Consider the following 13,302-nt stretch of genomic DNA (forward strand, 5'->3'; position numbering starts at 1 on the left):
GCATGTTATAGAATTAATCCTTCTAATATATGTATGCTATAACGGTGGAAAATAATAAATTAAAATGAAACGAATTATCATTGGGAATGGTAAGAGGTGGTAAGCTCTCAGAGCATCTATGAGATTGAAGACGCCGGTGAAACTTTTCCGACAGGAGCGTGAGGTCCGACGGATGACGGAGATGGTGGGAGTGTGAGAGAGAGAGCGACGAGGGAGATTTTAATTTGAGAAATTTTCCACGCTAAAATTTTGAATAGAAGGCGGAAGGGGAGAGAGAATAAATGACATATTTTTTTTAGCGAAATCGAGTTGACAACGCCACGTCTGCACGTCATTCATGGTCGCGCACAAAGCGTCGCTCAACATATCAAAATATATATATATATATATATATATATATATATATATATATATATATATATATATATATTTGAACTAAATCAAATCTAATTTTTATTCGTCTTACTTTCAGATTCGTGCAGATTCCGATGGACGGCTAACTGCCCTCACCAAGGATTATAAAAAAGAGGTTCGCTCAATCACGGCTTCGGTGGCCTGGCCTTCACGCGATCTCCTTCGACGGCGGCGCGAACCATAAAAAAAAAGAGGGGTAGGTAACCCTTTCTAGGGTTAGGGGTTCGATCGACGCCGGAGAAGGATGCCGAAGAACAAGGGAAAGGGAGGGAAGAATCGCAAGAGGGGAAAGAACGAGGCCGACGACGAGAAGCGCGAGTTGGTCTTCAAGGAGGACGGCCAGGAGTACGCCCAGGTCCTCCGGATGCTTGGCAACGGCCGTTGCGAGGCCACGTGCATCGACGGATCCAAGAGACTCTGCCACATCCGCGGTAAGATGCACAAGAAGGTGTGGATTGCCGCAGGGGACATCATCCTCGTCGGCCTCCGCGACTACCAGGACGACAAGGCCGACGTCATATTCAAGTATATGCCCGACGAGGCCCGTCTCCTCAAGGCCTACGGCGAGCTTCCTGAGAACATCCGCCTCAACGAGGGCATTGGAGGCCTCGACGAGGAGGACGAGGGTGGTGCTGACGACTATATCGAGTTCGAGGACGAAGATATTGACAAGATCTAAGGTAGTGATGGGATCGATTGGGCCTTCTTTCTATCTCTCGAATGTTTCAATTTCAGTTTGGTTTATTGTACGTCTAAATTTGCTGCTTGAATGTTTTAAAGTATTTCATAAACCAAGTACGAAGATGCTTATTTGCTGTGTTTTGTGATTCTTATATATATATATATATATATATATATATATATATATATATATATCCTATCTTTGAGCACCTTTCGTTATGTTGAGTTTTCTTTCTGAACTTTTTATCAGTTTTCTTTGTTCTTATATATGATTAAACTTTCACTTTTCTGTTTAAAATTGTTATACAAAGATGATATAAAATAAGTTATGAAGATGTTTATATGCTTTAAATGATCAATTTCTGTGTTTGTGATGCTTATAGTTATCTTTCATTGTCCTTGTTTCTCTGTCTTATATTTTCTCCTAAATTTGGCCGCATGCTTAGCCAGGTTCATCTCAAGCTTTATTGATCTCATTTCATTCAATATCATAAGAGCCATTCAGGCAATAGCTTTAATTGTGAAGGCGCCGCCTTTGTTTTCCCCTGTCTAACTTCAAATTAAGTAGAAAGCAAAACCACCTCTACATTTTAACCTCCATCTTAACTCCACAAAATAAGAGTACTTCCCCTTTGCCACTGTTTGTGTTCAAGCGTATGCGGTCATAAAATGTCTGAGCTTTAATTCATGAAATTTTCACACAGTTTACTTCCTGAAAGGACACTTTTTGATACATGCGTCTTTTCAACTAATGTTGTTTTCTGGAACATTGTTTGATTAGTAAACAATTTTTTTTTTTTTAAATTGGACTTCTAAATTTGCTGTAGAAATTTGGTTGAATTTGTTAGATTAACTAAGGATATTCATGTGCTTTTGAATTAACTTCTGTGATGGTTGTGGCCCGTGTAAACAAGATTATTTGAATTCTTACGTGTGGCTTGAGTCCGCCATCTTTGATCATCTTTATTGTTCTCAGAGCCCATCTCAATATTTTTTCCTCTCTGTTTTTTTTTTCTCGTATATTAAATGGTAGACCGATCAGCCATAAACACTGCAGTTATGAATTTATTGCTTGAGCGAGCATACATTTGAGGGACTTGCCTCTTGATTGTTCCTTCATCGCCTTCAATTAATTAAATTTGCTTGGTTTTGGTGACACTAGCAAGTATATATATATATATATTGCTGTGGATCTGGTTGGAGCTTCATTTGTTTGCATTGCCTTGTGTTGATTGACTGATTGGTGACTTTAGTGCTGAAGATTTGATGGGTGTTTCTTGTTTTGATCCTTTCTAGGTCATTAATATATAGTAGTGTTTGCAATAAGGGGATAGATAATTGTAATTTTGGATGGTATATTGACACATGAGAGCATCATTGAATATCTGGGAAAATAATTCCTTAGACAAATAAAATCCCTCCTTAAATAAGTCGTTCAGTCACTCCTTTCATTTCATTGTTGAACCGGTGGTGAGAAACCGTTTGAGGTGAGCAAGTCACCGTTGCCAGAGTCAGTTTTGGTTCTTGATTTCGTATGGCTTTTGCATCTGATCTGGTTTAGAGGAGAAAAAAATTGTAAACCGGAGAAAAGAAGGGAAAACTTTTTATTATTCGAAGTGGAGGGAAATGGAGTGACCAGTGAGTATTGCTCGTTAGTGTTTGTGATACATTCTCTCGGGGACACATTCTGCTTGTGATACATTCACTTGATTGCACATGTCCTCAGTTAGTGCCTCACTTAGTGCTGTCAAACGGATGAATATATATATATAGTCAAACGGATGAATATATATATATATATATATATATATATATATATATATATATATATATATATATATATATATAATATTAAAATTTTTAAATTTGAATTATGGATTAGATGGGTGAAATCAAATTCATGAATTCATTGGGGTTTTTATTTTAATTCATTGGGTTTTTCATTTTCGGTTTAAATTTTAGAAGATTTTTTTTTTTCAATCCACGGGTCAACTCAGGTCTAATTTACCTGGGTCACAGTCCAGATGGATCGGTGTGCTTGGATCGGTCTAAAATTGGGTTAATAAAATTTAACTTAATTTATTGATCGGTGTGCTTGGATCGATCTAAAATTGGGTTAATAAAATTTAATTTAATTTATTTAAATTATTAGGCAAAGCAAACAAATTGACGGATCAATGTGTTTGGATCTGTCTTAAAATGGATGGGTTGATAAAATTTAATTTAATTTATTTAAATTATTTGATGAAATAGATAAATTGACGGATCTATCCTCAACACACTGCCCTCTCCCATTTCTAGTCGAATTTTGGACTTCTATAAGTTAAATAAGTTGATTTTGAGTAAAACTATATATAAGAGCATTCAGACTAGCCGAGTTATACTCGGATGACAGTGTGCTTCATAAGAGCATGCAAAATTATAATTTTAGCCGTGATTGAATTCAAGTAAGCTCGTGTTGAATTGTAGTAAAAAGTCGTATGTTGATCTTAAGCGTCTCACACAACTAGGTAAATTAAAAAAATTGTAATTGGTCAGCATGTGGAAGGATGTTATACACAATTTTTATCGACATTGGAGACCATTGTAATAATACTATTATATGACAACATGGTTTGGTATATAAATCGCGGGCCATTATTTGAATTATCAATTGAAAAATTTAGAAGTAAATAAATCTTAAAAAGAGTTAATTTTGAAAGATGCAGCTTGCAACATGGATTACTTGTGCCTCTTAGGTCGCTAAAGAGTATCCTGCTTTCTCATCAATATCATTGATGTTATTAGGGATGATAATTTTTTCGGTGAGTTTGAGATCCCGCGAGGAAAATCTGAAATAAGGATGGAGATTTTCGATTTTTCAGGGATGAGGTGGGTTTGAGGCGAGTATGAGAATACTATCCCCATCCCCGAACCCGCCCCGAATATTATTATTATTAATATTAATAAATAATAATATGATTTTTTTTTAAAAATATTAATAATAGTGTTAATATTAATATTAAAATTTTTGAAAATATGATTAATAATAATAATATTAATATTAATATTATCATTAATAATAATTATTAAATAATAATAATAATATAAATTAAATTTGGGAATGAAACGGGAATGGGGGCGGAGATGGGGATTCGATCCCCGTGGGTTCGGGTTCGAGGAATCTCCGAACCCGAAAAAATGAGAATGGGATGGGGATGGGAATGACAAACCTCCTCCCGTCCTATCCATTGTCATCCCTAGATGTTACAGGATGAGACGCGAAGGAACAGAATCTAAAATTTTAAAATGTTTTTTTTTTTGTTTTTAAGAAATATAAATATCTATGTTATATAATTTGAAAAGGTTTACAAGAAATAAAAATTATGAAATTGTTCATATCTGGTCAACAAATAATAGTTCCTTGCACATCCATTTTCATTAAAACAACAAAAATGGTTAATTAAAATATTTTAACACTAAAATAATATTTATAATATTTTACTCAATTCAAAAGTGCAGTGCGTATATACCGAATTACGTGGAAAAAGATAAAGTCTCGCCGTCCTCCAAATTAAGATATTTTATTTACATAGATGAAAAAAATTAAAACTAGATTGATCGAAATAAAGAATATCCAACCGATCAAAATGAATATCACTCCGATTTGACTGACTACTCAAGCTGGCTGTCTAAGTACTTGGCTGATTGAGACCAAGATTGGTCGGACAACAGTTGGTAAATATCCAAGCTGACTTTCCAAGTTCTCGACTGATAGGGACAAAGGTTGCTCGGACAACGGTGGATAAACGTATCTAAGTACTCAACTGATTGGGGCTAAGAGGATTTTGTCGGATATACAGTAGCATTCATAGGTTGAAGATGAAGAGACAAGGGCGTTAGTAATCGATATGCTAAAGATAATCATTGTACATGTTAATGATAAAATAATAATAAACTGATAAAACAAGAAAAAAAGAAAAACTATATATTTAATAAGGAGAAGGAGAAACAAAAAAGAATATTCCATCTATATTTGTTATGACATCTTTGAATGTAAAGAAGTCAAGATAAAAATATATGTCAACAATTAATACTAGTTCCATTGAATGTAAAGAAGTCCAAACAAAGATACCTTCTAACGGTAATTAATACTATTAAATAGGGGAATATGGAAGGTCACGAAGAAAAGTATAAAAAAGTATACTGAGTATGAAGAGGACAAGATTCATCTCCGTCTCTAAACCGTTCAGACTAATACCAAATTACACTACAACCGTTCCAATGGTTTGTCCCAATCCATTTTGGTTGTGAGCTACTATTTATAATTTATAAGGAACCGATAACATGATCTTCTATGTAACACCACACACCATGTTATCTACAATATAAATTAAATGGACAACTGCATTGATATATATAGAAATATAAAATGCAAACATTTAACCAAAGTGATTCTCATTTCAAAATATTTTAAAACAAATGTTCATACAAAAGCTAGGCTTATAATATACATCCCAACAATCTTCCATTTATACTAAAAGACTATGCTGTCATAAATGCTTCCATATATCTTATTCTCATCCCCTCAACATGTTTATCAAAAGCTCTCGCCAGAAGAGCATTAGTGAAAGGATCTGTCAGATTATCTGTTGATATAATCTTGGCGACAACAACCTCTCCTCGTTTTACGATGTCTCGTAACAGGTGGTACTTGCGCTCAATGTGTTTACTTGCCTTATGGGCTCGTGGTTCCTTCGAGTTTGCTACTGTACTACTATTATCACAATAATTTATGATAATTTTGGGCAAACCAGGAATCACATCTAAGTCCATCAAAAAGTTTCTCAGTCATACAGCTTCTTTGGCTGCCTCAGACGCTGCCACATACTCAGCTTCCATGGTAGAGTCCGAAACACATTTTTGCTTAATACTCCATGTTATGGCTCCACCTCCCAAAGTAAACACATACCCTGATGTTGACTTACTATTGTCCCTATCTGATTGGAAATCCGAATCTGTGTAACCCACAGGGGGCAAATCATCTGCCTGGTAAACCAACATATAATCTCTAGTCATTTTCAGGTACTTTAATATATGCTTTATAGCAGTCCAATGTCCCGGTCCTGGGTTACTTTGATATCTGCTAACCATGCCCACGGTAAAACAGATATCTGGTTTCGTACATAACATCACATACATTAGGCTTCTTACAGCCAAAGCATAAGGAACTCCCTTCATCTCCTCTATCTCCTTTGATGTCTTAGGACACATCTCTTTAGATAAAGGTACTCCATGCCGAAAAGGTAGAAAACCTTTCTTGAAGTTTTGCATGCTAAAACGAGCTAGGATAATATTGATGTATGAAGCTTGGGATAAGCACAACATCCTTTTCTTACGATCCCTTATTACTTTAATCCCAAGAATATGTCCACATTCTCCCAAGTTCTTCATATCAAACTATTTGGACATCCATACCCTTACGTCTGACAACACTTTGACATTGTTGCCAATGAGCAAAATGTCATCTACGTATAGTACAAGAAATATCACCACGTTTCCGTCACTTTTCTTGTATACACAAGACTCATCCGAATACTGAATGAATCCATGAGATCAGATCACTTCATCAAACCGGATGTTCCAAGATCTCGAAGCTTACTTTAGTCCATAAATGAACCGATTGAGCTTACATACAAGATGTTCTTTGCCCTTCGCAATGAATCCCTCTGGTTGCTTCATATAGATGTTTTCTTCAAGACTTCTGTTAAGAAAAGCTATCTTGACATCCATTTGCCAAACCTCATAATCCATATAAGCAGCAATAGATAAAAGAATCCAGATATACTTAAGCATGGCTACCGACGAAATTTTCCTCATAATCGATTCCTTCTTTCTGAGTATACCCCTTCGCAACAAGCCTTGCTTTAAAGTTTCCACCTTCCCGTCTGTTTCTCTTTTCCTTTTCTAGACCCATTTACATTCAATGACTTTTACACCATTTGGTGGTTCTACAAGCTCCCAGACCTGATTAGAATGCATAGATTCTATTTCAGAATTCATTGCACTTTGCCAAGATGCTACATCTTTATCTTGAAGTGCTTTATCATATGTCCAGGGATCAGCTTTATGTTCACCAGGGATCAAGTCCGAAGACTCTCCCAAAAATATGAATCTATCAGGTTGTCTAATAACCCTCCCACTACGATGATGCACTATCCGTATTTGTGCATCATTTGTGACACGTGTTACAGTTACTTGTGGTATCTCATCTTGTACCGTTGGTACTAAAGTAGAAGTGTCCTCTCTTATTTCCTCAAGAATAATTTTACTCATGAGCTTGTGGTTCATTGCATAGTCCTCTTCTAAAAATCAGGCATTGGTGCTAACAATGACCTTCTGATCTTTAGGACTATAAAACAAACAACCTTTCATTCCTCTAGGATATCCCACGAACAAGCGAACTTCTGTACGTGATTCCAACTTATCAGCATCTCCCTTCAGCACATGTGCTGGACTACCCCAAATCTGAATGTGTTTCAAACTAGGCTTACGCCCATTCCACAATTCTGTGGGAGTAGAGGGTACTGACTTAGAAGGTACCAAGTTCAGAATGTACGCCGCTGTTTCCAGAGTATATCCCCAAAACAAATTTGGTAATTCTGAATAACTCATCATTGATCTAACCATTTCTATAAAAGTCCTATTCCTTCATTCTGCGGCACCATTCTGTTGGAGTGTACCAGGTGCAGACAATTGAGATTGAATCCCGGCCTCTGATAAGTAACTCTTAAACTCTCTTAAGAGATACTCTCCATCACGATCAGATCGTAGTGTCTTGATACTTTTACCATAACGTTTCTCCACATCAGGCTTGTACTCTTTGAGCTTATCAAAGAACTCAAACTTGCGGCACATTAAGTAAATGCACCCATATCTCGAATAGTCGTCTATAAAAGAGACAAAATATTCAAACCCACCTTTTGCCTGGATAGTCATAGGCCCACACAAATCAAAATGAACCAATTCCAACACTTCTTTAGCTCTATATCCCTTTGCCTTAAAAGACCTCTTGGTCATTTTTCCTTCCAAGCAAAACTCGCAGGTCGGAAAATTTTCCACTACCAATGAACTCAAAGGTCCATCGACTATTAACGTTTGAATCCTACTCAAGTTAATATGACCCAACCTTAGATGCCAAAGATATGTTTGGTTCATTTTTGAAGGTTGCTTTCTCTTATTATAATTAGAAGATGTGTTATTAATTTCCATTTATTGCATCATGGGAGTTATTGGATTAAAAATATACAAATTGCCAACCAACGTACTAGAACAGATAACTACCCTATTTTTCTTGGCAACCACTTTGTCATCAAAAGAAACAGAATATCCATCCATAAATAATTTAGAAACTGAAATAAAGTTCTTTCTAAAACATAGTACGTAAAGATAATTTTTCAAAATCAAAGTTTTATTCCTATCAAAAGATAAATAAATATATCCCACTGCAACATTCGCCACTCTCGTAGCATTGCCTATATAGACGGTGATCTCCCCTACATGTAGTCATCTGGTTTCCTGGAACGCCTGCAATGAATTACAGACATGATCAGTGGCCCTCGTATTTACACACCAGGTACCGGTAGATAACAGCGCTAAACATGTTTCAACAACTAATGAATTTGATATACCTTTATTGTTCTCTTTTCTGTGAGGACAGTCCACCTTCCAATGTCCAGACTGCTTGCATGTAAAACACTTGTCTTTCAGCTTTTTCACACCTGCCTGCGGCCCATTCCCTTGAGGTCGAATCACTTTCTTTGCCGAACCAACTTGTTTCTTCTTCTTCTTTCCACCTTTCGGCTTAGAGGCAGAAACGTTTTCAGCAATGTGAACTTGAGAACTTTGATGAAATAGCTCTTCTGCCGCTTGGAGTTCTATCAAAAGTTCCACCAACCAATAAACCCTTTTGTTCATGTATTAGTTCAGTCAGAATTGCTCAAAACTCTTGGGCAATGTTTGGAGAATGATATTGACCTAGGTTTCCCCATCGATTTCAGCTCCAAGGGCTTCCATCTCATTTAAATGAGCCATCATCTTGAGGATATGATCCCTCACGGGTGTCCCCTCAGTCATGGTGGTCATTAAGTTTCTCATGGCCTCCTGCCTGTCAGTCCGATTTTGGTGTCCGAAGAGTTCCTTAAGATTGAGCATCATGTCATAGGCAGTGGGTAAAGCCTGATGCTAATGTTGCAACACATTTGACATAGAAGCTAAAATATAACACCGCGTCATCTTATCTGCCTTGATCCATTTCGTATGTCTCTCTATCTCCTCTTCACTAGAATCTTTATCAAACATGGTAGGACAGACCTCAAGAAGTACGAACTTGTATTCTTCAGCAGTTAAGACAATGTCCAAGTTCCATTTCCAATCAATATAATTTGGACCAGTAAGTTTATTTTCTTTTAAAATAACAGAAAGAGGATTGAAAGCTATTTTGAAATCCTGAGAATTACAAAATAAAATATTTGGTCAAAACTTTAGAATTTAAAATAATATTGATTCCTCAAACAATATAATTTAAATTCACCAATACCTCAAAACACCGTGAATTTCGTATGCCACGATAGTGTGGACGTATACTAATTCAAACATTTGTAAGAGGAGGTTTTACCCATTAATTTTATTATCTTATCAACATAACTTTATGACAAATAAAATTAATACTTGGTTCATCTTCGGTCACACAAATAATAGCAATGACTCCGATGCGGAGGATACTATTAAATGCGCCTAAGTATATACCATTTTTGATACTTAGTCCATTAATTAGGAGTGTGCCCCTTCAGATGGAGAAGATCACATATACCTAAATAATTTCCTATAATCATCCATAGAGGAAGTTTGATCTAGTGATTTACAAACAAACTCATCTGATATGGAAGAAGGCACTTAAAGCCAACACGTAAGTTTGAATGCATCATTTACAAACCAGTAATGAAGACCGTGAAATTTATTTAAATAATCTCTCTCCTACTTAGTTATTTAAATTGAGGAATTTTAACATGCACACACATCACAACACATAAAAACAACATCACAACACATAAAACAACATCACAGTACATAAAACAACATATAAAGGCAATAAATATGAAAATAAAATTTCCAACTATTATGACCTCATCCATCGTTGTCCTCCAATATGCCGCCAATGGATCAAGTCATCACATCTATCTTGCTCCTTCTTTACCGCGCCTTCGGTCCTCAAAATAGCACCACGTATAGCAAGGATACAAGCCGCAACAAAAGAAATAAAAATTTACATTTATTGATCTTATATTCCACAAAGAAATGTACATGTAATTTAGATCAAACAGAATGAAAAAATGATACAACAACCGACTGTATTTAATTATTACAATCATGCACAACACAAAACAACCTCGACATGCCCGAGGGTTCAAATAACACATAAACACAAAAGGTCATAATAGTTGGACCTAGGATGTCTGCAACTACAGAGTTAATCTTTTTAACACATCCTACTATTATCCTTCCTAAACTTATATATGAGCAGTGCATAATTTAACCGAAAGTCAATCACACAGAGTCAGAAAACTCGCTCTGATACCACTTGAAGGCACTGGAATTCCGTTCTGTTTTAATTTCCCTGTACAAAAATTGTACAAGTACAAAACTTTTCTTAGCAACCCGCATGTTCGATCAGACATGTGTTTGATCAATCAAGCAAGTTCTTGATGGATCAAAGCACACCTTGATCGAAGTACAAGATCGCTGGCCTCTTATATTGGTATTCAAAATCAATACAAAGAAAACTAAACTAATTACACAGCAGAATCAAATAACTAATTGTACTTTTCCTTTGTAGATAAAGACCTCTTGATCTTCTGCTGTATTTCTCTCCTCTTCTTAGACGTTGTGTGGGTGACGATCTACCAAGACAAAAAAACCACCCTTCTTCTCTTCTTTGTTTCCAAACGTTAAGATTTACTAAAATGAGAGTATGATTCCATGATTTCAATCATTTCCCAATAGAGAAGAATTCAAGAACAGCTGAACTGAACTCATCTTTAACTATATCTCATGCCTGCTTGAAGAATCCTAAACTATAGCCATCTGGGCTTGGGGCTTTCAAATCTCCTATGCTAAAAAGAGCACTCTTAACCTCCTCTACAGTTGGGATCCTTGTTAAATGAGCTTGCTAGTCAGCTAAAAGAACTCTCCTTATTGCATACACTCATCTTGAAATGGGGAACACTTTACCTGTGCTCCAAGCTATGATTAGAAGTGCCTCATAAATGTCTGTGCTACTTCTTTAGGATTGGTGGTAGTCCCCCCATTGTCACTTTCGATGGTCACAATCTTCCTTCTCTTGTTGTTCCTTTTTATTAGGGAGTGGAAAAATAGAGTGTTTCAGTCAACTAGCTTGAAATATGTGTGCTTCTCTCTTTGTTGATAGAAAAGATATTCGGCCTGAGCTAGGAGGTCTTCCTCTTTCCTGAAGTCCTTATATTCCTCATCCATAGATCCTTGGGCTAAAACCCTCTCTTGGAGTTCCTCTAAATGTGCTTGGGATCTTTTGGTTCTCTCTTGGATATGTTGAAAACAATTTTTTGTTGGGCTACCGTAGTGGTCCTTGGAGGAATAAGAGCTTCTGTTTCATCTTAAACTGGCATACTCCCTCTCTAATTATCACATTAGCAAGGGCCCAATTTTCCTATACTAGTTGTCTGAAATTTGGGTGTGTGATCCACATATTATAAAATTGAATGACTTGACTTATAGCCTATGGGGATCCATGATGGATACAACACAAGATGCATGGTCTGAGAATATCCCTAGGGGCATAAACTTGGCAAAAGTGCATCTATCCAGCTCCAACCACACTTTGTTAACCACTGTCCTATCCAATTTGTATACCACTCATCCATTTGTCCATGTGAATTGATATCTAGTAGCATTTAGGTCTTCCATCCCAACCATAAGTAAAAATTCTAGAAAATGAGCTATAGCATAGGATGTCACATCCATTCCTCCACACTTGTCTACAGGGGAGAGAGAGGAATTGAAATCATCAATGAGAAGCCAAGACAAATCTATGCTAGCAGCTATCTGGTGTAAGCTTTCCCACATCACTCTCTTGCTCAGGATGAATAACTGTCTGTATATAAAGGTCGCTACATAAAAGGTCCCTGTAACCTTGCATTGAATGACAGTGTGAATGAATTGTCATGGAGGAAGCTGGGTCAAGGAGTTGCCCAGTATATTGTGGGTTTACCGCACCACTTCACCGGAAGTAACAGGTATAACTCCTTTTAACCTTATTTATGGTGGTGAGACAGTCGTCCCGATTGAAGTTGGAGTGAAATCCGATCGGAGGCAACTATATGACGAAGATAATGCCGGTTTGCACTATAAGTACCCTACGGTAGTTTTGATATGGTCAACCAAGTTAAGTTAGGTCTTATTGAATTTGATTCTTGTGTCTAAGTGTGTGGGAGTTTAGGGACACAAGAAGTCGAGCAGAAGATGTAGCTTGCGAGAAGGATAGAACGGGAAAGGAGTCGACAGGCTCGGTGCATCCGAAAGACGAGATGCTGCGAAAGAGTACACTGGTGAATGAGAAGGATGTGAGCGGCGTTCGAGGTATGAGAAGCCGGGGAGGAAGGCTGCTCAAGGAGAAGATCGGAGTTGGGTTCAGGTGAGTTGAACTCCGGCTAGCCGGAGAATCACCCACGGTTCGTAACAGCTACTAATGAGCTGATCTGCCTCTTGGAAGGCGCCTTCCATGGCTTGGAAGGCACCTTCAATGAATAGTGCGAAGACGCCTTCCAGTAGCCGTTTGCCACAGATAAGGTTTTATCCTCAACGGATAAAACTTATCTAATGGAAGGCACCTTGGAGCATCTTGAAGGTGCCTTCAAGCTGTGGATAGAGTTTTCCAAGTAAAATTACCCTGGAACTAGGCAATATTCAACAACTCTTGTATTCATTTCCTAGCACATTTATGAGTGTTCAATGAGTGTAACAGACTTCTCCACCTACACGAAAAAGATCTTTTTAGTGATTTCTTTTGTCTTAGATTAACAACAACCTAGGTTGTAACCAAGTAATTCCTTAGTCTCTTTCATTTTATTAGTTCTTTAATTTTCTTTTATAAAGTGTGCTACTAATATGAGTTGAAAGATCAAGAAGAGTGTA

General features: G+C 36.9%; 1 protein-coding gene across 1 annotated transcript; it reads left to right on the forward strand.

Moving 5' to 3' along the window:
• The first annotated feature begins 540 nt into the window (after positions 1-540).
• Positions 541-1,224, forward strand: LOC121973551 (eukaryotic translation initiation factor 1A-like). The gene has a single exon (XM_042524959.1). It carries the CDS (start codon positions 659-661, stop codon positions 1,091-1,093), a length of 435 nt encoding a protein of 144 aa, XP_042380893.1. The 5' UTR covers positions 541-658; the 3' UTR covers positions 1,094-1,224.
• Positions 1,225-13,302: the final 12,078 nt, after the last annotated feature.

Source organism: Zingiber officinale, chromosome 4A (genome assembly GCF_018446385.1).
Source record: "Zingiber officinale cultivar Zhangliang chromosome 4A, Zo_v1.1, whole genome shotgun sequence".
Taxonomy (NCBI): Eukaryota; Viridiplantae; Streptophyta; class Magnoliopsida; order Zingiberales; family Zingiberaceae; genus Zingiber; species Zingiber officinale.